Source organism: Pleurodeles waltl, chromosome 3_1 (genome assembly GCF_031143425.1).
Source record: "Pleurodeles waltl isolate 20211129_DDA chromosome 3_1, aPleWal1.hap1.20221129, whole genome shotgun sequence".
NCBI classification, from domain to species: domain Eukaryota; kingdom Metazoa; phylum Chordata; class Amphibia; order Caudata; family Salamandridae; genus Pleurodeles; species Pleurodeles waltl.
The window spans coordinates 739,770,788-739,796,630 of record NC_090440.1 but is presented as its reverse complement, the minus strand read 5'-3'; the positions used below and the strand labels follow the sequence as shown (position 1 = coordinate 739,796,630).

Sequence of the window (25,843 nt, the reverse complement as noted above, 5' to 3'; positions counted from 1 at the left end):
ACAAACCATACAGCAATTTTAACATTAATATTGGCTATTTACAAAACAGGCAGGATTATCGTCTGGATCATCGCTTATATTATTGTTAGGCTGAATATGGCTCATTTTATCGACCTGGAAAGAATGAGAGATGAAGTCAGTTCTACCAGGACTAGAATCTGTGATGTTTAGGTTCGTGCGTGTGAGTTCGGCCTCTCTGTTTTCCAACAGGTTCCAGATAGTTGGAAAAATGCAACTCCTGGGTCCGTCTGCGCCCCTTTACTAAAGTCTAAAAGCAAATTTGTATTGTTTCCAAACAGAACAATAGTCATTCTAATTTGTTTTTCCCTTGAGGGAGACCTGGTAGCATGATACTGTTTCAGTTTCATAAGTATTTTACGAGTTTTCCTAGAGATGGTACTATTGGAACAATGGCCATATACCTCACTAGGAGTAATTGGAAATTGCATGCAGGGGAACTGCCTCCATTTTGTTTCATAAAACAAAGCTTGAAAATTGAAGGCAATTTCTACACCTCTTTCACATATTAAACATTCATTTTCAGAGTGCAGCGATCAAGCACCATACATCCCACTAAATTTAAATTTGCAACAATTAACTCCTGCTGCACACAGTTTGACCTCGCCACTGGGGCCAAATGTCTATATCCGCCTGGTAAAGTGCAGACCCTTCGAGTTCTGAGGACACTGAAGCCAATACGTTGTTGTAATTCTTGGTTTCACAGTACAGCCTAATTCGCGGGGCTGGATATGGCTGGATGGCTGATGTGAGTGATTAAAGTGACTTTCACTCTATGTAGCCTAAGAAAATACAGTGTTCCAACCAAAGAGAAAAAAATTACATTTCCACCATAGCGCAATTATTTTTTATTTGTTCAACATTGCTTGGCATTTTCCAAGTGACCAATAATGACCCAAAATAGATTGTGCAACTAAATATTTGCTATGACTTTTCAATTAGATCGTTGAATGTACAGGACAAATAAACATGACACATTTGATAATTCAGCAGCTGTGGAGCAGTGTCTTGAGCTCCAGACAAATTGAACATTTCCCTGCTGGAACGTTTCCCATCCTTTAGCAAGGCCATTTGGCAATACTTTGTCACTAGCTGGCTCCCTAAAGTTGCTGTCTAATCTCGATCTAAGTAGGTGCCAGGCTTGACATGTGCGACAGTGTGAGATTCAGGACCATGCACGGGATAGAGTCTTTTAAACCTAGAAAACATGCCACAGTAATTTACTTCACATTAAGGAGTCAGTTTTTGCATTTATAGACTATACCCTACACACACCTCAAAGTCAACCAAAGCAGGCCATGATAAAAAGGAGCAGAGTTACGTGTGATTACCTCTGAACATGAACTGATATGCGTCAATGTTTATCTCCCCATTGAAACATATTTCTCAGTTCTTACATACCCTTGTATCAGGATAAATGCGTAAGATAATTAATGATCAAAAGATCAGGCTTTCATTGATGGATGCTGCCTGCTGGAAAACTACAAACTGCCTCGGCCAATCAATCAGTTTGAATTTTCTCAGAATCAGATTAATTCAGGAAATACACTCATGTTAAATTATCATACTAAATGCAAATTATACTATTACTAATGGGCATACAAATATAAACTGTAGAAAAAATCACTACTAGCGAAAACATATATCTTTCTATCTATCTATCTATCTATCTATCTATCTATCTATCTATCTATCTATCTATCTATCTATCTATCTAATCAAAAAATCACAATTGATGCTAGTAGGATAAGGTGGCAAGAATTAGCTTTAATTATGACAGCAGTGGACCAAAGTTTATCCTTGATAAAGCATCCCAAGCACGTTGTGGGAACTTAATTTAAATATCGATCCTGCACCGTGGTCTACATTTAAGAGCTGACGCGATGTGCAGATGTCAATTTGTTACGGAAAGTTTGCAGATTTCAATTTGTTACGGAAAGATGCAACTCCAGACTACGTATGTCTACAATAACATGGAAAATTATTATTTAATCTGCCTGTCTCAAAAAAGTCTATGCCGGTCAAGGAAACAAGGTTCCCTGTAAACATGGCTCTAAGTTGGGTACTCACAGACTTGGACCAAAACTGAAATTGCCAGAAGTATGACAAAGGTCTTCTTGTCCCACTTCTTTTGAATTTGTATTGTGCACATTTGCCAACCAAATGACAAAATTCTAGACGTTATCAGCCACAGTTGAAGAAGAAGATATCAAACATATCACTCCTTTCTTTTCTTAGTGGACCAGACTAGATGGAGTCTGAAGGCAATTATGGATACAATATATTAATGTTGCTGTGACTATGAGATAAACATGTCTAAAGACAAATAGTGTAATTTGTCTACTTCTGAAGGTTTTTTTTAGCAATGTGTGAAATTTGTGTAATTTCCAAAATAATAGCAACTTTTATTGCGTGATTTATTAAAAAAACAATTGGAATGCAATACTGTACACAGTAAAATACTCAAAAAAGAGAAATTAGAACAGAAAAGCAAAAGACACGTTTGCCCAAGGCAGACATGGTTTCTAGATTATGGCAGTAGGTATAATCAGCCCTAGGAAAAATGATGTGAGTAGAGAACTGGAGAGGTAAAAAAAAAAAACAACCGGGGTGGTGGCCAATCACATTGCAGTCAATAAGTCATTAGCAAATGGTTGGTAAAAGCATCATATTTAAAATGCAGTAAAATTAGCTTTTATGTAATTGCACACATTTTTGTGAAAATTACAAAAAATAATGAAAAATTCAAAATTGGCATTTGGTGCTGTATTTTAGAGCACAAATGCATTGTCATCTCTCTTTTGGACACAATGATGCCTTTTGCTTTAATAAAGCAAAAAAAAATGACAGCTCCACAAATAGCTGTTCATTTTCTGACTATTAATGTTCTTCCCATGCACTAACGTTTTGCAGCAGACGGCACGTAATTATATGACATGGCATTATAACGTAATTTTAAGAATTTTGCGTAGCAAGTGTAAGATAAAATTATTGAAATTATGCAATATCACAGTGGTGTAATTGACATTTTGCAATGAATATTGCCTTAATGATCCTTTTTTGAGGCACTAACTCTTGAACTGGACTATGAACTGCTCCGAGTGAATGGACACTCAGTTAACTGAACCTGTGCCTGAGCTGCACCAATGACTAGAATCAAACGTTATTGTCACTATACCAATTTTTGGAACAGCCAGAGGGCACTATAGTGGGTCCGGTGCTTAAGTAGGTATTGTAGTTGCAATCATGCATCTGAGTCTCTTGGAATTTTGTCATGTTGCATTTTGCTGCAATAATAAAGTACATTTTACTAACATAAGCACTGGGCTGTACAATATAATTATTTTGTTTGTTGGCTGACTGCAAGTTCTGAGCTTTTGTGCTTTGCACAAAGCCCCTTTCCTTCCAGAAGCTTTTGAATGCTCATTCATGCTCCAGATGGAGTCCAGTGCGGAAAGGGTTGTACTTGGCCCAGTTTGCAGCGTCATGGGGGGGTGGACCTTAGGGCATCGATGGCAAATTACCTAAACCTGCACTGTTGGAAAACAGTAGCCCCTGTTTGCCCTGTTCCCATCATAATGGGATCTGACAATTTGCTAGCAAGACAGAAGTAGTTCCCCGAGTTCACAAGAATTTCATGTTCTTGGTGGACCACAAAGTGTCTTTAGCATAAGATAGATCAGATGTAGATTGTGCTCTTTGTTCAATTGGACAGAAATGCAGATAGACACAGAGAGATTCTGTAGAGCCTGCCCTAAATTAAGTGAAAGTCTGGAGGTAAGAACTAGGCATAGTTAGTGGCACTGACGATAGTAGGTGGTCCGTTTGAGTGATTAGGCATTGCATTTGACTCCTTCTCAGCATCAGGCAACAGATATGTCTTGGTTGTGGTGGATCATGCCGCCATGTATCCAGAGGCAATAATTCTGAGGAGCAAAACAGTGAAAAGTAGTCGTTAGGAAACTGGTGTGCCATGTCAGCCAGCTTAGGACTTTCCTCTAGAAGATATTTTACAGTGAACTATTGTACAATCAAAGAGTTGGTTGAGGAAGATAGCAAACCACTTCCTGACCTATTGCCCAGTGATCAGAAGGTTGATTCTGGATAAGGGGTACAACTTGCCAAAGAATTGCCCCGGAGCCGCAACAGGAGTGTAGTGAGATACTTAGATGATTTTACCTTTAATTTTCACAGACTACAGAGTTGACACCTGTATATGTGCACAACATAGATAGAGGAGACAGCCTTGTTAGTGAAGGGCAATGTTTATATTATGTCAGACTGGGACTAAGAATGCTTCAAAGCAGATTTTGCCAAGGCGTTGGACTTGAGAGTAATTGAGCATTCCTTTAGTCCTAGGGTGAGTCCAGTAGTACATTAGTGCACAGGAAAATATCCACTGACTTTCATTTTTCTGTGGACTATGGTCACTCCATTAGGGGACCAAGAGGGTTGCACACTTGATTTTCAGAGATGATGAGATTGTGGTCTAGCTGGGTGATGCCTGCTTCTTGAGTATCTTGATATGTATGGCCAGTGACTGTAGGCAGATTACATCAGAATATAGTGCCAATGAGAAGACTGCATTCTGTATGCCAAAACGATTATGTCCATTTACAATCATGCCTTTTGAGATGAAGAAGGTTTCTCCCACTCACCAGCACCTAGTGGACTATGGTATCTCAGGGTTGGAAGAGTTATATGTTGCCAGCCTGAATGACAGAGCCATCTTTATAAATTTGTGGGAGGACCACAGACTACTCGAACATTTATTGGCCAGGATACAGTGAGCTAAACTGACCTTAAATGTAATCAAGTGCCAAATTGGGCAGTCCTCTGTATTCTACCTTTGGCAACGGGTGAGCAAAGGGAAGATTCACCTGTTGGATGTTAAGATCCAGGCTCCACTAAAGTGGGAGGTTTGCACCACCTAGACTAGTGGTCTTCAAACTTTTTAAGCTGCTCTCTAGTGAAAAAGAAATCATCGGGCCCCCTGCAAATTTTTCACAATTAGTCTAATACATTAGCAATGTTTAAATATGTCTAGACTGTTTTAAATTTAAACATTGCAGTTAAGTTCTATTAACGTTTTAAAAATGCAACTAAATACATGATGCCAAACATACTGTTCTGGTAAGGCAGGCCTTACTAATATGCAAAAAGTATCCACAGTGTGATTTTTAGAAGAGGGGGTGGGGGTTTTAAAGTGTGTTTGGTGTTCCTTCCTATTTGACACATACTCCTATCTTGGATATAAATGACAAAACATGTTAGTAATGGCCCATTACAGAGCGGTTTACTGGGGCCCATTTTTCATCTTAAAACAAATCCCTGGTTTCAGCATAATGCTTCTTTTGGCCATAACCTGGTGCCTCCCTGGGATTATTTGAGCCCCCCTCTAGTGGGCCCCTCCCCCAGTTTGAGAACCCCTGACCTAAACTAAATTGAGAGCCTTTTTTTAGCGCTCACTAGATATTATAAGAGCTTTGTGGTGAAATATGGAACCATACTGGTACAGACAGCCCTGACATCCAAGAAGCATCATAAGAAAGTGATTTCAAATGCAGAGTGTCAGAAGGCCTTTGAGGAACTGAAAGCAGTACGAAACAATGCCCTTTTTTAAAGGCTTCTGACTATGGTCAGTTTTTCATTGTGCATATTGATACTTCAGATCAGGGACTTAAGCAGCAGCGGCTCAACTTGATGACAATGGAAGATAAAGCCCAGTGGCCTTTATCAGTCACAGAATGCTTCCTAGGGAACAGAAAAAGAATGCTTTGCAAAAGTTTGGGCCCTGACAAGGTGCCAGCGTTATTTTTTTGGTACCACAATTGTGGTCCAGACATATCACAAACAACTCAAGTAACTGATGGTAATTAAGGATGAGAATCCCAAATCGTTGAGATGGCCAGTCTTGGGCCTAGATTGCAGGGCTTAGATTTCATGGAGAAGCACAACATGGGATTGAATCATAGGAACAAGAACTTTCCCACTGAAACTTCCAATCCGACAACTGGACTTCTCCAATGGTGAAGTATCAATCTGGGAAGTGTGGTGCCAAGGTCAAGAGCAAAAGTCAGGATATAATTTTCAATGGTATTCGGCACTGAGGAGAGGGTTCAATGCACATTTAGCATGCAGAGAATATTCCCATTCCAACGTGCATCAACAATTAAATTGATCATTGTACACAGTGGGTTTATTTAAGCAGATTAAATCCTGATAAGGTTGAGGCAGTTATGGAGTGATCAGTATTGGCCCTAACAGTTTGTATTTTTAAAAGTAATACATCTTTTTTAAGGGCAGCTGTCTGTTGTATCAGTCATATGGAATTTTTTAGAAGAGGTCTATGGCTCGATAAAGACTTGAGTAGGAACTTGGAGAGCAGCACTAAAGTAGGCTATGGTAAACCATCCTTATTTTCATTTATACAACTCTGCAATGGTTTGTGTGGTTTGGTTGACCAAAACAGGGGAACCAAAGGGCTACTTAGCTACAATGGTAGAAAAAGTTCTATTGAGAAGCTGGCTAACACTGTCATGTGGAGATAGCTGCTCAATGAAGATGTAACATCTTTGAGAAATTTATCATCCTGAATTGGTTACACACTAAGTACTGGCTTCCTCTCACAGATATTTAGATAACTCACCTATCCCCCAGGAATACCAATGGTGAATGTGCTTCCAGTTGGACAGATTCTGTTGTAAGACGGAGAAGGTTCATGCTCAGAGGCTTCCTAAGATGGCCAAGACTTGCAGTTTGTGCCTTTATGAGAAACAGTCAATTTGTATACACTTGTTTAATGTTCCAAAATCTTTTACTTTACTGTGTCCTTATTAGTTCCATTGTTTGACAATTTTAAGATTGCAACATAATCTCAGGCAATAACTAAGTTGGAGCTAATGGAATTTGTAATTTAAGGAATTCTTTTTTTCATAGATATATGAGTATGATATTGGAGATACGTGTTATTTTTAAGATGATTTCAAAACATATCCTTGTATTGTATATATTTTTAGTTTCCCTTTAGTTTAGATAGTTAAATTTTCCAACCATATTAAACTTAATGTGTAGATTTAAAACTTGCCTACTCGCCAAAGTAAAGTACCTAAGTAAAGGACGCATCATCGAGCACCAAGTCCAGTTTTCTGAATTCAGTAATGGCCACCACTGGGGGAAATAGAACTGACAGTTGGTATCATGTGGCCTGCATGTCTTGATGTTGACAAGACTGCCCCAGCTTTAGTCTTGAGTTGTTACTAGAGAACGTTTTATGCATCTATTTGAAGCCTTGCCACCAATATCTTTTATACGTACCCCGGAAGTGAAAAAGGGCAATCGTTAGCAAGACCATAAAAGGAACATATTTACACATACTTAACTTGAGCTTCCTAAATAGAAATAGCATGCACCTTTTCCAATAAATTCTTTTGTGATTGCAAATTATACATATTAAACAAAGCACACAGTACACATCGTACAAGCAACCAAAGGGGTTTTGATGGCGGTATTCTGAAATCTTATGCCTGGTAAAAGTTAATCTGTATCCCTTAGTGCACAGTCCAAGCTTCACAAAAGCATATATTTAATGTAAGAGAGGCGTAGGTAAGGCGTGTATATATTATCTGCAAAAATATTCTGAAATGCATAGTGAATCTAATTGAGAAATTGAGCGCACCCACCCATGGGAGTGGTCAGGGATATGCAACGCAAATATGCTATCCATCCAGCCAGCATATTACAAGTATAAAAACGCTAATGTAACCATGTAGTTCCAGCTTACTTTTCACACGCGACCTCGTACTCATTGTTTTTTTTCAAACGCCATATTACTCTTGGCTCCCCTCCCTCATAACATGAATGCACAGTGTAAAGCTTTTTGCAAAACAGGCGCCACGCTTCATGTTTCATCACATTGCCCGAAAATCATTGAGGATGTGTTTAATTCAAGATTGCAGGGTGCAGTACCTTATGGGGCCAAAAGAGGTCCCAGGGGATGCCTAGGGACAGTCTGTGGTACTGCACCCTTTCCCTGCTTTGTGCACATTACAACAGTAAATGTTGCAGGCTTTTTGCAGACAGCATATTACATGTATAGAGACCTTAACATAAGTGTTGCAAGGTCATAAGAATGGCAATAGCGCTATGTAAATATCAGCATTCCACTGCATACAAAAAAAAAAAAGTAAAAAAAAATGCCATTTTCAATGCTAATACCTCTAATGTACGCAAATGCGAGACCAAATGCATTGCAAATGCTTGTTTTTTATTCTAGGTGCCAGGAAAGCACTTGTGTTTTCTTTAGACTGTGGAAGGGCCTTGAAAGATATTATATTAACAGAAAACAAATTTAAAAATAAGATTTATGACCAGGCAAAATCCACCCTCGTTCCCTGCACGGACACAGATGATATCACATCAAGAAAGATGTTTGTCTTGTCGGGGAGTGGTGTGAACAGTAAAAGCACGTCAGGCAAAATAAATGGAACGTGCCCTCCCTGTGGGACAACAGTAGCCCCGCTAAGAAGGCTGGATTCTGTGGGGAAATGCTGACCACTGGAGAACCCTCAGAAAGAAAATATTACCTTGTAATTACTTTTTTAGCTGGAGTTGTTTAAACGGCTCCAAGTAATTAATGAAAGTCTGCGTCCAAACGCCTGATTGACGATTTTAGTGTTGCACTGGGGTCAGGAACGAAAAGGTGATTCATTTCAATCAGAATTTGCTCGCTGTTTGTTTTTGGCAAGCGATCCTCATTTACTGCAATGCAGAGTGTTATTTTTAATTTAGCGTCGAATCTTAATTTGCGGTCTCTTCGGAAAGTCCTTAAAACAAGTTTAAAAGGTTCATTCCTGTGCTTTTAACACGGCATCAGTGAGCACAGCAGATGGGACATATCCATTTTAATGCGACAGCAATTGAGAAAGCATCCTTTTATTATTGGGACACGGTTCTCTCTTGCCAAACATCAACACTAAGATATATATTTTAAATTGAATTTGTTTCTATTTTTAACCGGAAAGGTTGACATCAGCTTTTGCAGAGTAACCTCTACATCGTTGTGTTTAAAGTATATCGATGGTAGAAAGCGATTTCATGTTATGTCATGGATCTGTAATCAGTAACATTTACTACATTGCATGACTGTTCTCATCCTGAGGCGGTGCTTTATAATAATACTTCATTACAAGGCTTTGGTAATAGCCAGTTAAAAACGCATGGAAAAACTTGCCCGATGTGCTTGAGTGATGGAATATAAAAAAACAAGATGGCTTCCTCAAGCCATCTTGCATGTTTTACTGAAGGTCACACAGTTCCCACTGCTTTTGACAGAATTTTTGAGGACATTCTACTGACAGGAACTAACTATGGAAAAGGTTCCACATCCCGTAATTTATCTTCTTCATCATAATATTGCGCAAAGAGGGATAAAACGTTCACATACATAGTTATTATTTAAAACAATGTCTCTGAAAAAATGAGGGTTTTGTGGACCTACAAATCAGGATGGCCTTTTTTGATAGACCCTCATTCACAAATCATGAATTGTCTAGTTTCCTTTCCATATAGTCATTAAGTGATTAGTTTCTGTAATAGCTCAGTTTTTGAAACTGTTCAACAAAAATAACTGCATTTTAAGGATTCATCAAAACAAAATGTACCAATTTTATTTTTGGACAACATAGATTGAAACTAACACTTTAACACCTCAATTCATATTAAAAGTTACCATTAGAGTCTTGTCCAAGAGGAACCCCAAGCTTTTCAATCCATCTGAAATGTCATCATTTCAATTAAGCATCGTTTGAATGATGAATTGCATTCAATGGGACTACTTTGAAACGCATTTGCTAAGTGGAGGAGATGACTTCCTATTTACAAACCTATTTTGTGTAGTTGTAGAGAACGTTTGGTTTCTCCATCAATTTCATGAGATAATAGATATTCTGTCATTAGTTGAGTCTCAAAATTGAGCTGCCATACTCCATAGTCAAACATGAATATCATAATATAAACATGCTCTTTGCTAAAAGGGCTCATGTCATTTCCATTGATAATTGATATTAGTAATTTCTTGAACTCATTATACACTTTATCCCAATAACGTTCTTTGGTTTTGTACCATTGCTCATATTAGTAAGCCATATTTACGAATTATGAGCGCATACAGAAATTGGGTAATTTAGCCTAGAGAGAAAACTCAAATTTAGCAGAAGTTTCTAGCCGGAATAAATATGTTTTCATATTAACACTCTATTTGTAAAATGTTGTGTGTTAGAAGTATGAGTTCTGTTTTCTTTCTGTTGCAATGTTTTATTTCGAAGTGTATTGAGTTTTGTTCTCACTCTATCCTGCTGTGGTTTATTTAATCAATTAAGAATTAAATTAAGAGTTTAATCACATCGTTATAGGAGTTCAAACAATGTACTTAAAAATACGTTGTTCTCCAAATGACAGACTTCGTACATTAGCAAATACTTCTAAATGTGTTGCTATTAATTCACATAGTGAGGGCTAATATGAATAGGACACATCAATTTATTTGCAGCTTGGTTTAAGTGTAAACCAGGCCCCTGAGAGCACATGAGAGCTCCTATCAATATGTTGATCACCAAGTTACATTATTCACACATACCTCATCTGTGCAGGATATCCGAAAAGTGAGATATTTTAGTACACAGAGCACCCTCAGAAGCAGAATGCTGTAGGAAAAGTTGGACATGTGTGATAAGGCATTTGGACGAGATTAGCTTGCAGCTTTGTGAGAACTGTTGGAAATGTTTCAGAGGAAGTCAACTCTCTAGAAAGTTCAAGGCCAGCTAGTTAACTCCTGTTTCTTTTCTCTTGGAAGGTTACAATGCATTGGCGTTTGATGGCACTCCAAGCTACGGTCACACTCCCTCTCATCACGTTGCTCAGTTTACAAACCACTCCTTCAAACACGAGGATCCAATGAGCCAGCAGACATCTCTAGGTAACAACTATTGAGACACCTTTGTTGAATGCAAGAGCACTATTGGTGACCCAAACTCAGATTGTCTGTTTTAGGATCATTACCAGTTATTCCAATATTATTATTGATGTTGTTCGAAAGACAGAAAGGCTGTATCTATTGTTAATATAAATGCATTTGTTTGCAAAAAGTATGTTATGAGACTTACAGATTAATTGCAAACATAATACCAAATGTTTGAATATTTTGTCTTTAAAAAAGATAACATATATTCCACATCAAAAGGATGCCAAGTATTATAAGCATGTTAGTGCTCAAAGTATTTATATCATTTAGCAATCTTTCCAACAGTCTACTATAATACAATGGCTTTGTAAAATAATAATTATGAAAATAAAAACAACAATAACGTTAATAGCAATACTAGTAGTTATTTATTATTATTTTTTATAATTATTTGTTTGACACATACTTTCTCTTATACCAGGCTATTAGCAAGTAATGATATTTTGCTTTTATATTTTTCATCGTCTCACAGTTTGCTTTTTCCCAAGTAAAAGATGTTATTGTTACTGAATTTAATGGCACTGAATGGTAAATATAAATACCTGTGAATGCAAAACAATGTGTTTGGAATGTAATTTGGACCAAGGGCTTTGGGAAATTGTCTTGACCCTACATATATGCACATTTTACTACTTGCTAGTAAATCCTGCACTGCTTAGCCGAAAAATAAAACAAAAGCTTACTACGAAGGGCATTATGCGCCCATTTGAAGAGAAACAAGGACAATTTACAAATGATACATGCATTTCCCTTTGTGATCCATTTGTGATCATCATGCTTAGAGTTACACCAAACTTTATCATGATTCATTCATTTTTTGAAATTACATGTGTATTAAACATTAATTTAAATATGTTAATTTGATTTACAAATAATAAAAAATAAAATTATATTTTGAAAAAGCTCACCCTCACTAACATGTCTTTTCAATTTATTGTTTAGTACATTTTTATCAGGGTACATATCTGTTTAATTAATTTAAATTACTTTTTATATATAACATGATTATTTTTTTAAAATGAGGTTTGTTATTAACTTTCACTATAATAAAACAATTCATTCCTAATAAAATAACTTTTTAAACACATATGTATATGTATATACATATATATATAATTTAAATACCAAAATAATTTACATTATTTAACATTAATTCCAAGGGGGTGTTATTATATTTATTCAAATCCATTACGTTCTTTGGAGAGAATTGCAGTACCTGTGAATGGCCATGTGTGGTGCTTAGCTTACTCCAAAACGGGTATGGAGTACATTTACACCTATTTTGATAAATTTATGTGTGTTGGTACTTTATAAATGTAGTCTAGGAATAGCAGTGGTCTTATTTTTTGAGTGTTTGTATTAGCATGTCCCTCCCTAGCCCTCTCCTTAAATTTCCCTCAACCTTCCCTACAGAGTAGTAGATAGGCCCAATTTCCCCCCTATTCCTTCTCTCCATCCCACATTTTCAACTCAAGCGTTTACTTATGTGTGCAGAGATCTCTTCCAGCTTGGTGGAGATCGCAGCAAATAAAAGATAGGCTAGTAGGATGTGAAGATCTTCACCCATAGATTTATGATTAGTATTCTCTGGTACATGAGAAAAACTACTATAGTACTTCATTGGCTACTACAAAATGCAGCTTGTGAACATACCCTAATGATTTCAGCACGCAAACACATTTTTGTTATTCAAGGATTCATGGTTTCTCTCATTCTATATAAAAAAACTGTTTGTCAGAAATTCTTCAGATGTCCATCCCAGTAAAGGTAATGTTTAGCAAATAAACAATCAGGGCAGTCCTAAAATGTTTTGCAATTTCTCCACAGCAGATCAGCAGTATTCAGTCCCTCCACCTGTATATGGTTGTCACACACCCACGGATAGTTGCACCGGGAGTCAAGCCCTTCTACTGAGATCACCGTACAACAGGTATTCACACATTAATTATTACGTACTAAATGCACAGTGACATCAATGCATTGTTGTATTTTACACTAATATTGTTTTTAAAGTTTATTTTCAAAATTCTATCACCTATCACGTTTTTTTGTGCTGTGTGTAAAAAAAAAAAACGAATGCAGGCAAACAGGGCAGCTTAATCAATTCAAACAGTCCACCAATTTTTGTTTTCAGCATCTCCTATACTTTTCGACTACTCCCATCTCCCGGGCTATCACCGAGCTTTGGTATTATGCAGCATTGCCTAAACGCAACATGATATGGGATGTTTGCATGGGATAAACACACATTGTTTATAACATGAGACACAGTGAGCTCCTCTCAACCCTACACACTTTTCATGAATGTCATCTGTTTTTTATCTTGTAATGCATGTAATGTTAATTTCAACCCCACGGGATTTGACTCTGGTGCTATCATATGCTATGCACACAGTTATTTTGTAACTTGCACAATGGTTTTGGCATGACTGCCCACCACAATTTGTTTAGATTTAGGATCATGGCAAATTGCCTTGATCTTATCAGTTTCTAATACAATGCAAACCTGTTCACTATATTTTATGTTTAAGGCCAAAAAGAGCCAATAAGAGCCACCTTCCACTATTAATTTCGCTGCCCAGAACATGGGCTGTGTTTCAATGCATTATTAATTAAATTACGTAATAATTGGGCAATTTGCTATTCCTTCCACCATTGTGATGTAGTCATCCTCTCTGACTGGTGAACTTTTATTACAGGAATATTTTATACACTGGTGCAAAATCAATGTGGCCAGTTCACAATTTTTTTATGGTAACATCTTTAGGTAAGGGCCTTTTTACAGATTAAATACAGATACCAAATTAAATCAACTGAAACCACTTGGTGTTGATAAACTACTCCGAGATCAAGGTAGAATCAACTGGAGTGGTCTCTAAAGACATTCAAAAGGTTTCCAAAAACAACACATGAGCTTTGGGATCCAGTGTAAATCATTCGTAATTACTCAACCAGAATTTCTACCTAGGAAAAATTGTAACTGTAATAAGTATTCCTTTCGAATAACAAATGCACCCAGATCATTCTAAGTAGATAAGCCTATATACATATACAGAGTTAACATACACAGTTTTGTATTGTAAGGAACTGAATTATTAATTGGTGTGGGTGACTACTCACCGCAAGGAACAATCAAAACAACTGTCAGAATGAACCCTCAATGTCACTAAATTAACCTGAGCTCAACCCCCTGGTAGCTTTGGCACAGAAGAGAAAGACTTAGGGCAATGTGTGAAATATTTATTCAGTACCAAAACAGTAATAAACTCTAATGCAAAACAATAAAAATCCCAAACATAATTAGAAAAACGGTGTAAAATGTAATAAGAAAAATGACAGTGAAAGGACACAAATCCAATAAGAAGAAGCAGATATATTATTTTTTAAAGTTTTAAGAAGAAATGGCACCAAGAAGCACCAAGTGCCAATGATAGTCAATGGCTGCAGAAGACCTCAGCCTAGGTGCAATTTAATGCTGACAATGATGGAGCGCGGGTCACACACCAACCAGGTTTGTCATGGTTAAGGGCTTTACCTTCTGACTTCAGTCTTTCAAGTCTCAATTTCACCACTAGGGTATGCTTCTAAAGCCCTACGTCCCCCAGGAACTCTGCAGAGGCACTTAGGACTCACAGGGTGTCAGCCAGAGGCCAAAAGCAGGGTCTAGTCGAGGTCTAGTGGCCACTGATCAGCAAGGGAAGGTTGCAGGAAAGGCCTTTTGTAGCATGTTATATCCATATACCTTGAAGAGGAAGTCAGCCTTATGACCCTTAGAGTCCACTTAATTGCCCTGGATACCAGAGAAAGCAGGTCAAATCCTTCAGTGCTCCTCTCAGGTTGCAGCCAGCAGCTTCAGTCTGATCTTTCTCAGGACCAGGAATGTTCTAAGATGGCTACCTGAAGACTTGACTTTCATGCCTGGTATGAGTTATTTGGTGGAAATGACTCATAGATACATCCAAACATTGAGAGGAGAGTTCCCAGGAATAATCCTACCCGCTTGGGTATTTTCAAGATGGCAAAAGTGTTCAGCCACTATAAACTTGGGCACTGAGGGCTGGGGTTATGTGTGGGGAGTGTAGCATGGTAATGCTAGTGCCTTCCCACATCTATCACTAAAATCCAGTTTGGGACAGCCACTGTACCCACACTAAATCAAGAGGCAGAAGTCTGGTAGAACCACAGAAGAGTCAACCAGACAGTGGACAGACAAGAATTGTTTGGTATCTTGTTTCCCTTGCTTTCAAATGTACCCTCCATGTTTTATATAAAACCAAGAGGCCAGGCACCTGGTGGAACAAAGCAGGTCCTTCAGCAACTGGACAGTGGATGCAGGACAATTATCCTGGCATCCGGTTTTCTCACTTTCAACTGCACCCCAAAGTGTTGTAAGTAAACCCAGCAGACCTGACAAGTGGGAATTTGGCACTCAAGCAGGATTTGACATTGTAATGTCAAAAAAGATGTTCACAGACTCCAATCTGCATAATGGGTGAAAATCAGAGGCGTCATTTCTGCCTATTCAGGTCAGCCTATTGTTTGCCCTTGGGGGGTATTTTATACCCTTTTCACACCTATTCAAATCTTAATTTATTACAGGTTGGCAGAAGTGGGAGAGGAAATGCAAATTTAGCCTCCAGGAACTTTAGGTAGAGAAAAGGTAACTTTCTAAAATTACTTCTTACTATTTATTAGAAATCTGACTTCACCATTTTATAAATTTTTTAATATCTATTAAAACTAGCTGCTAAATTATTTTTCCAGCTATGCCCATTCTGGAGCTAAAGTATTAAATCTGTAATCTGTACTCTGGGTTTTACATAGGACAATTAGATCTGCCCCATTGAAAAATATATTTTATGTGCTGGTCACTGTAAGGACATGTTAATATTAACTTTCAACATGTCTCACTTATAAATATCATGGACCCTGCCTTGTGGACTACAAAACCTACATAGGAGTGACTTATTAATATCTAAAATGGAGGTTCAAACCTGTCAAAATGTTTTTCTTTGACAGGCAGTATTGCAGTTTTTACACTGCTATAATCAAGCTATACTGGTAGGCCTGGAACCACTGTCACTGTAGTGGATGGCACAATAAGTGCTGCAGTCCTCTAGTGGCATTTAAATTGCAGGCCCTGTGTACATCTTGTACCATATACTAGGGATTTAGAGGTAGGTTAAATATACCAACTAGGAATACATAAATTTTACATTGGATGTGGTTGTGCACAGGCACTTTACTTAGCAGGGGTAAAGTGCAAAGAGTTCTGACACCAGCAGACGTATTGGGTCAAACAAAAGGTGAAAAATACAGGAAATACACACAAAAGACGGATGCATTATGCAAAACTTTGGTACAATTGAAACGTCAGTATTTAAGTTTTAAAGATAATATAACAGTGAAGGTAGTTGTAATAGTGAAAGATAATATCAGTAAATGGACTGCTATAAATGTGTACTGGTCAGTAAAGATGATATGATACAGGACACATGTATTTAAATTTGAAATTTTGTCACATATAGAGTATAAAACAAGATAGCACCACACATTGTATTAAATTCATTATTCAGACATACATATATACTGACGCTATAAAAATACATGAATTCAATTTATATTTTATGGTACGCACATTGCTCAGTTAAGTATTTTAGAGCCAGATGTACTAAACCTTTTAGCGGTTGCAAACTGTCCAATTCGCAGAATCGAGACATTTGCGAGCACTAAAAAGCTTTTTTGTTTGTACAAAAGCCCTATTTGCGATTTGGTAATCTATTTCTGAATCACAAATAGGGTTTGCGAGTCGGTATTAGGAAGGAACGTGTCTAGATTGTTCATTCCTAATAAAGAATCACATTGGTATGAGTGAATGTTGTGCAACCTAAATGCAGTCGCAAAACATTCTAATTTTACCACCTACTTAAAGTAGGTGGTAACACATTTGCAAATGGGAAGGGGTTCCAATGGGGACAGTTTCCCCTTTGAGAATGGATGTAAAAATATTTTTTAAGAGCAGGCAGTGGTCCCAAAGACCACTGCCTATCCTTATAAAATGAAAGGAAAACGTTTATTTTTTATTTTTGAAACACATACCATTCCTTTAAAGAAAATGGTCTGCACTTCAAAATACAATGCTTTATTTAAAGGCATTCACAGACATGGTGGTCTGCTGATCACAGCAGGCCACTATCCATGTGATTTTTGCCATTCCCAATGGGTGGCAAATTGTGACCTAGCTCTTGAATATTAATGAGGTAGGTCTATTTGAGACCCACTGGAATTGCAAAAAGTGTTAAACACACTTCTATATATGTTTGCGATTACCAAATAGCGAATCACAAAAATTCAATATTTGCTTATCATAAAGACTGAGGGCCTGATTATGATAATGGCAGGAAGAGTCCCGCCGTCACATTTTCAGCGGTTCTCTTGGCTGTGCCCGGTGGTCTGAGCCGCCTCTGTCAACATTTCTGGTCCCATGGTGGCAGTGGCAGTGGCAGAGGCGGCCCATGGAGGCGGTCCCATGCAGCTCACTGCCAGACCAATTAGGACCTGCCTTTCTGCCGACTTATTCCGGGTGGGGACACTGCCATGTGAAAGTCAGTGGAGAGGCAGGTAATGAGCTGAATTAATGGCTTGACGCAGTTGTGCAATTGTGTAATGTAAGTGGTGCCCATATATTGCTCTTTAATGCCTTCGAGTTGGCTGCATGCACTGTTTATCTTGCACAATGTAATGCAAGAAAGCAGTGCACCCAACTAACTGGAGACATTGTAGCATGGCCAGCATTAGCTTCTGGCACCGCCATGACTCTACTGCTTACATACCACCAGCCCTGTGAAACACTCATAATACGACTGGTGGAATGCCACTGGCTTGGTGGTGTTTTCTGTACCACCGCTGCGGAGGGCTGGCAGTAAGACCACCTAAGTCATAATCAGGCCCTTAACATTTTTTATCTCTGGCCCTAATTCTTTTAAGCATTTCCAAAAGAAATAATACCACATCATTCCCAGGACAACTCCAGGGATACCTTTGGTACTCTTATTAGTAGTCTAAAAAAATCTGAGGAAAATTAGTGAGCAACAAAAGGGCACTGACGCCAAAGGAGAACCTTCAGTGGATCATGCCTTTGGCATGCGGATTCCCTGGATAATTCGAACTGCCTCTGTAATATAGAGAAGAGAAAGGAATGCCCATTCCAAGTGGCACATGGTCCCAATCACTGCAAAAAAAAATAAAAAATGTCTAGGATTGCAAGGTTTTCCTATTTTAGAGTTGCTAAGAATTATGATAGAAATCGTGTTATGGTCAAAATATAGGTCCATAATTCATCCTCAGGGCTTATCTAATGCTTACCTACTTCTCAAACTAAATCGTGTGTCAGCTTTTTGCATTTTATGCATAGAGCAGACCTAGTAGGTGGCACCTAATTTGTTGATGAGTTCCAGTGCACAGTGTCAATTTTGAACAGTGAAGTAGAGGTAGCATCTGTATCTGCTCTTAATTTGTATGTTACGCCATAGTATATTAGAGAGTTTTGCACAGCAAAACTGTCAGATGTGTATATGTGTGGGGACAGACTTAAATGCCAATCTGCACTGTACAAAAAGGGGAGAGGTACATCCTAGGTGAGAGGATGGGTAGTGAAGAACAATAGGAGATACACAGTAGGCAGGTGGTGGTGGGAAAGATAAAGGGGGCTAAGTGGGAGAAGAAGAGAAGGAAATTTGACAAGAAGTGGAAGGAGAGAGGGGACTGTAGCAAATGCAAAAGGACATGGTACGCATTTCTGAGTTGTCACCTTGTTGGAGATAGGTTTATGTTCATTAGTTGGCTCATGCTTTCTAAATCCAATGTAGCAATAGCTGTGCCCCATTAGCCACAGATAAACATCCACGTTTTCATCTTAACCTTCTACTTTGCAGATTGATGTGCAGATTCCTAGTCTCTCTTCAAATACCATATCTACATTTACAAGCATGGTGATGTTTCTGTAAGTGTCAATTTGTACATATTATTTATCACTTTAGGTAATTCATTTTCTAAATACAACAATTTTGAGCAGATAAGGGAAATGAACACACAGAGAGTCAACATGGCCTTGCAGCATCCAGAAGTTTGGTTTAAATTACACAGTCCAAGTCAACAGTTTAGGAACTATACTACTGGTATAATGCAGATTATTAGTTGGGGTAGATGGAAGTCCAGCACCCGTAATATTGGCACTATTCCTGCTAAATCAGTAAAGGTATCAATAATTTAAAATTGAATTCAATCCCTATCATGTGCAGCACAGAGTAAACTGGTTTAACTTAAGAAAATGTGGAAAGCATTTAGAAGTACTAAAACACATAATGAAGTTGAAAAGACAACACAATAAAACCACACTCCAATTTATAAAACTATAGAATAATTTAATCCACAGAATGAACCAATATGACAAAAATCCAATAAGGAGACCTGGAGATATGAACTTCTAAGGTTTTGAATACAAATAGTGCCCAAATGTGCAAAGCATCAACCACAGGCAGCTAGTCATGCTACACCACGATGGAGCATGGGTCAGATACCAGAACCCAGGTGGTACTGATCAAACATGTACCGCCGGACGTAGAAAACTTTCAAGACGGTAGAGTCCTCAGTTGGGCAATGCTACAAGCTGGATCAGAAGATGGGCTCGTCCACGACAGGTTGATGAACAATGAGCTCTGTGAAACCAAAGACGAAAAAGCTTTGAGTAGGAACAGTCTGGTGTTCGCATCCAGGAAATCATCAATGATGATCAGATGTTGCTCGGTGCCAGGCCTGGTGAAGAGTTCTACCTTCAGACTTAGGCTATTTTTAGAACTCAGATATCATCAACTATATCCTCAACTGAACAAGGCTTCAAAATGTATCCAAAGAGGGTTTGATGTCATCGGATGACGGTTGCCCATGGGCCTGCTGAATCAGATATGCTGCTGTGGAGAAGTACGTAACAAGAGCTGCAGTGAAGTGAGGCTCACTGGTGGTGCACCCTTGGCAGATTGGCTTGTAGCTTGGTATCAGTCCAGGGATGGTTCTCCAGGCATAAATTTAGCAAAAAGTTTCTATGTAGCAGATTTTAGAATTAGGCACTAGGGGTACACTCTAACACCAACCAAGTGTTCCAGGGTTTCATGAACAACAGTTGAGGGTCAGGATTTATTCCAGGAGTAACTATCAGCAGGATCAAAGTCAGGCCCAGTAGAAAGTGATTAGTTGGGCTCTTCCAGGAAAGTTGGCTTTTTCCACCTTTTGTGGCCAGGTAGCAGTACAGGAGGTCAGCCAAATGACCCTTGGAGGCCACTTCTTAGCACTGGGTGCAAGTGGGAGCAGGGCCTGTCTTAGGGTTCCCCTCACAGGTCTCAACCGAAGGTGCAGTCATTCTGTTGTCCACAGACCCACTAGTGTTCTGAAGGGGTTGCCCAGGATTGATTCATTTAGGCTCCACATTAGCCTCTAGGTGGGGGTAACTCCTGGTCCCTCCCTAAACATTACAGCAAAAATTCTCAGGGGTAACCCTAGCCATGTTTGCAGTAGTTCCTGTGTGTCCTACTGCAAACAATCCCACAGTGGCCCATGCTACCTAACTCCAACATGGCAGAACCTTCTTTCCTAAGTGCAGAGCTCCTGTGCCCACCCTTGAGGTGTGGCCTTGGAAATAAGCAACTCACTCAAAACTGGTACTGTGGGCATCCCCTCTCCCACTGGGATTGGTGCCTGGCTGACTAACAGGACAAACAAGAGTGTAGGCTCAGGTGTTTTATCTTCCTATAACAGGGTAGGCCTTTTTGAAAATAATAAATTTCATTGTCACTGCCTCTCCTGCCAGAGGAACAGAACACCTCCCCACACCAAAAGCATTTGTCTCAGCTCTGGGAGCAAGTTCACACCTCAGCAAGGAGCTTTTCATTTGAGGGATTACAGTTGGAAGCTTATGCAAATGGGCTTCTAGAGGTGTTAGGTAGCAAAAGCTGACTATTTAAAAGTACCTTTTGTAAAATAGTTAGTACAAATCTGACTTTACCAATGAGTTGGATTTGAAATAAATATGTTTAAAAGTCCATTTATTAGCTTTCTAGTTGATTCCTAGTGGAGATTAGATTGTTTACTTTTAATATTAACCCCCAATGCTTTTCTATGGAACAGCTAACTCTGCTACAGTGAAAATAACTTTTGGGGCTTTGTTACTGTAAGGAATGCTTCACATTAACCATTTACAAGTCCTTCTTTTAAATATCATGGACCCTGCCTTACATGACAAAAAGGCTTACTTAGGCCTGTCACTAGGGGTTATTTTGACAGGTTGAGCTTGCAGTGTACACTTACACATCCAGGTTACTGGTGACAGACTTGCAATCATGTTTTGCATTGTCACTTTAGTGATGGAACATTATGTGCTGCAATCCACTAGTGACATTTTACTAACAGGCCCTGGGTAAACTTTGTACCATTGACTAGGGGCTTGTAGGCAAGTTAAATATGCCAACTAGAAGAATAACCAATGTTGACATGCTTAGCAGACAGAACACATGCATATTAGGCGTGGTCGGCAAAGTCCCAGTACACCGTGTCAAAAACCAGCAGCATCAGTCAAACCAATGGGGACAAACATGCAAAAAGAAGCATTTCTTACAACCATAACTCCCACTTTTGATACAACTGTTTTAATCATCAACAATGCTTTAGGCAGAAAAATGCATGCACCAGTATAATAACCCTGTTACTTACAGAGGAATGAAACAGTAAATATTGGATTCTAAGTGCCATATGAACACATGTAATTATTATTATAATATTTATTATTATTAATGATCATTGTACGCATTCTGATGTGCTTGTGAAGTATTCTTAATCTGTGGATCACATTGCCCTAAACAAGGATGTTCCACGAGCTGTGTTATGTCTTCATCAGCAGCGACAGCTGCTGCAGCTAGTTCAATAGGTGCTCAGTAAGCGTTCACCCACTTAAGATACTTGTCCTCCAATGAGCCCGACGAATGCTGGGAAAACACGTTTGTCAATAGTTGGTTTCTAACCTGCTCCTCCGGTAGTGAATCAGGGATACTAACATGTAAGTGTAACATGTCTGCTTTAGCTCTGTGGGAATCCAAATTAATTTGGGACCAGAAGCGTAAATTGTGGCTTGTCTGTATTCGACCATAGCGCTTTGTTGACTGACTCCCTCTCTCTCTAAGAACATATCCAGTGATGGACTTTGGATCAACTGCTTTGTCTACATTTATAGATATGCTGGTAAGATGAATATGCTGTCTAGCCCAACGCTGACCTTTCTTGCTAACGTGAGCCTTGTAGATTGCACTGCACGTGTCCTGTCAATATGCACGTTTATCGAGAACAGATGCAGAATCATGACTGGTGACAAAGTACAACCGGAGCTTAGTCGCTTTTTAACTTTGAGTAACCAAATGGTACAAATGCTGAGCATTTTCATTACTATCCCAGTACTCACTGGAAGCCCAATTCTCATGTAGATAATGTGCTGATTTTCAAGCAAAATTCTGCCTCTCCTGAACCTATACAGAATTCATGGAGTCATCCTAGGAGCTGCAACAGTCCCAGTTTCCCAGATGTTTTGCAGATCTTTTGCATATTTCATGTTTTTCACAAGTTTGCGTAAATGTGCTGTCAAGATGAAACTACACTTGCATTTTTGCATTTATTTGTTCCCACAGTCAAAATATTTTCCTCTTGAAGAAATCCTTTCCCTTACATGCCTATCAATGTTGGGGGCGTGCCCACCCATTCCCATCTTAGATATAGATTGACATTGGCACGTAACAGAAGTAAATTACTAATCATATTGAAGGGGGTCAGTGTGCCTACCTGAAGGTTGTGACTACGCCCAGGTTTACAACCTGGAGTGCTATTTTTGTTGGCAGATAACACACCCTCAACTGGCTCCTGTGAGCAATTTTATTTAGATAAAAAATTCTGACACTCTGGTGAAATTTGAACTATTAGTAAATCCACTTGTAAGTGCAAATTCACGTTTTGTGAAATCGTAACATCTACTTGTGCTAAAAAAGAGAGTTTATTAGGACAGGAAGTCCTTCATGAAAATACATATTTTCTCCATGGGTAAACAAAATTTTTTTAAAAATGCAACTATACATTTACATTTAATTTCCCAATGAGGAATTGTAAACGTTATACATTTACAAATGCAGAACTATTTAAGCAGGTGACTTAGTTTAATGACAGGGAAGTTAGAACTTCAAACATATTTTAGGTAATAAGCCTTCAAGTTTACATTTTTGACTTTCCAGTAGGGAGTTTTAAGTCTAGGGTTTGATTGTGCACCTGTCAAACATGGCTATTTATAGAAAGAGTGGCTTTCGGTCCTCCATTTTCGACCATTAGCTACTTCAGTCAGCCTGTTTGTGACACTGGCTTGATAATTTGTCAATCACGTCTTTGCTCAGCCCAGTTAAGAGTTCATCTCTTAGATATTTCTATTGGCTGTTTAAGTGTATCCTTCCATCTTTACTATAGTAATAGCTGTTCGCTCCTGCTAGCTATCTCTCAGCTTTCTCGATTTTATGTGTTAACGCTGCATGTGTTAGCATGTTTGTTTTTGATCAGGCCAATAGTTTTATTACTAATACTGGCTGCACTTTGTATGCAGCTAGCACAATATTCCCTTAATGTGGCGCCTTGTGTTGTAAAATGTCTACATAGTGTTCACTGGACCATAGAGTATCCTTTGATGGTCCGTGAGTTTTGATCTGTAGTGATTGCTAATGAAGCGAAGTGATATTGTTGTCTTAACTTAGGTCTCTCGATTAATCTTTCTACTTCAAACCTATTCCTTTGAAGCCTCTGCAAGAGTACATGGGGGAGGCAATACATAATTAATCACACAAATCAAGCCCCAAAACAGAAGCACATATATCACGGCTGAGATAAGAGTTTTAACTATTTGAATTCATTTAGTTCATTTAATACTTGAAATAAAATCTTGAAAAAAGTGACCTTTTATTACAAAAAGAGAAAATCCTCCAAAAATATACAATTTTTTCAGTGACATGCAGTTGCCATCAGCTGCCATTGAGTATAACTGACAATTGTTAATGTTCCTCTGCAGGTTAACATTAAAGCCCAGATTCACTAGGGGCTTTCTTTACCCTTGCACCACTCAAGGTGACACAAGCCATAACATAGACAGTGCAAGTTGCTGCCTTGCATTACTGTGCCCTGGGATGGTGTTGCATGGGTGGAGCGTGGGTGTTCCCAAGCGTCCACCCATGTTTTTTGCTGCATTCACAGTTTTAATACCAATACTAAACATGGGAATGTATTAAAATGCTATGCCAATCCAACAGAGGCAATACGAGCAGAAACATGTTTATTTTTCCTCATTTTTTCCTCTTTCTTCGTGTGCTGAAGAATGTGGTACACATAGAAAGAGGAAAAAGCCTCAGAGGATTGTACTTGTGCAGTAAGGTGTCCCTTCCTGCACAAAAACAATCCTGTCTGCAAAGCAGGCACCCTTGCACCATGGCTGAACTGGGGCTTGGCAGTCACTAGTGCCCCAGTGCAGAGTCGAAGCAGGATTGTGCCATATCTTTTATCTCCTTAAAGATATGTCACAATCCTGCCCGCTCCATTTGACGCAGCACAGCAAGTTGTCTTTCTGTATTGTGCTGCGGCAAATGTTAATAAATCTGCCCCTAAGTAACAGTGGTTTTCTTTACAAAGCTATCTTAAAGTTGTCTGATGCTCGTGGTTGCTCCAGACATTGTATCTAAGTGCTTTTAACAAATGTTGTCCAGATTCCTTTCTAGTTGGACACTTAAGCCATTACGTTTCAAGTTCCTGGAAATCTGCTAACTGTAAAATCTTACCCCATCTTGGATATCAATGCTGTCACCTACAATATTATGTTTGCATTTAATTGAAAATAGCTTAGATTAACATACTCCTTCGGAGAAATTTCATTGGGTGGTAATTAAAGATACAATAAATCCTTATTATTTAAATGTGAATATAATTCAGACAAGACAAAACAGATAAGGCTGTACATCAGAACTGTGCTATTAATCTAAATGAGCAGTGTGTATCCTTACGTGAACTTTGAAATCAAATTTACATATAAATAACTTATGATACAGGATTATTCCACCAGTGTCTACTTTGTACCCATTTCTATACAACAGAAGTCGCCACTTCCTTTAGGATCAGAAACTATTTTTTTAAGATTCATGCACCTCAATAATACACTTTTGGTCTCCCAGTGGGTAATTTCCGTCTTTATCCACACATTAGATTTCATCAGTTGGTTATTCTGACTTGGGTGGGTGGCATATTATATATATAAGGAAACAGGATTTCTTTCCTAAGGTGGTGGCTCAAAGTCTCTGATAACATACTGTTTCTCAGGTAAGCCTCTAGTAGCTTTCTCAGCAGCACAATATTCTCTAGAAAACCCTGCTTTTAGAAAGCTGTTGAAGGCTGATGAGTTGGCTCACTATAATGACAACAGAAATCACCACCCTAGAGGATATTTCAAACCTCAACTGCGTGGGTCAAGACCTGGAAAACTGGTGATCAGGCGGCCATATTGATGCCTAATCTTTTATGTGCACAGTGTGTGACGTGGTTTCACTGGCACATTCTAGGCCATCACCCTTGCAGGGATATATAGTGGTATTCAGGATGTTTTGACTGATGGCTCCGGCCCCCTACCAAGTGTAAGCATGGGTGCTTTTCTTATTATGGGTTCTGATTCCTCACGTCACACCAAGATTCCGT

At 38.7% G+C, this 25,843-nt stretch overlaps 1 protein-coding gene across 5 annotated transcripts in view; it reads left to right on the top strand.

Annotated features, from left to right (window-relative positions):
• The window catches only part of WT1 (WT1 transcription factor), a 212,430-nt gene that overhangs the window by 35,027 nt on the left and 151,560 nt on the right, over positions 1 to 25,843 (top strand). For 3 of the 5 annotated variants that reach the window (XM_069223510.1, XM_069223506.1, XM_069223508.1), the window contains exons 2-3: positions 10,871 to 10,993; positions 12,866 to 12,968. In XM_069223510.1, the coding sequence (XP_069079611.1) occupies positions 10,871 to 10,993; positions 12,866 to 12,968 (226 nt within the window). The remainder of the gene's footprint in view (positions 1 to 10,870; positions 10,994 to 12,865; positions 12,969 to 25,843) is intronic. The other 2 variants (XM_069223509.1, XM_069223507.1) reach the window with 1 other exon arrangement.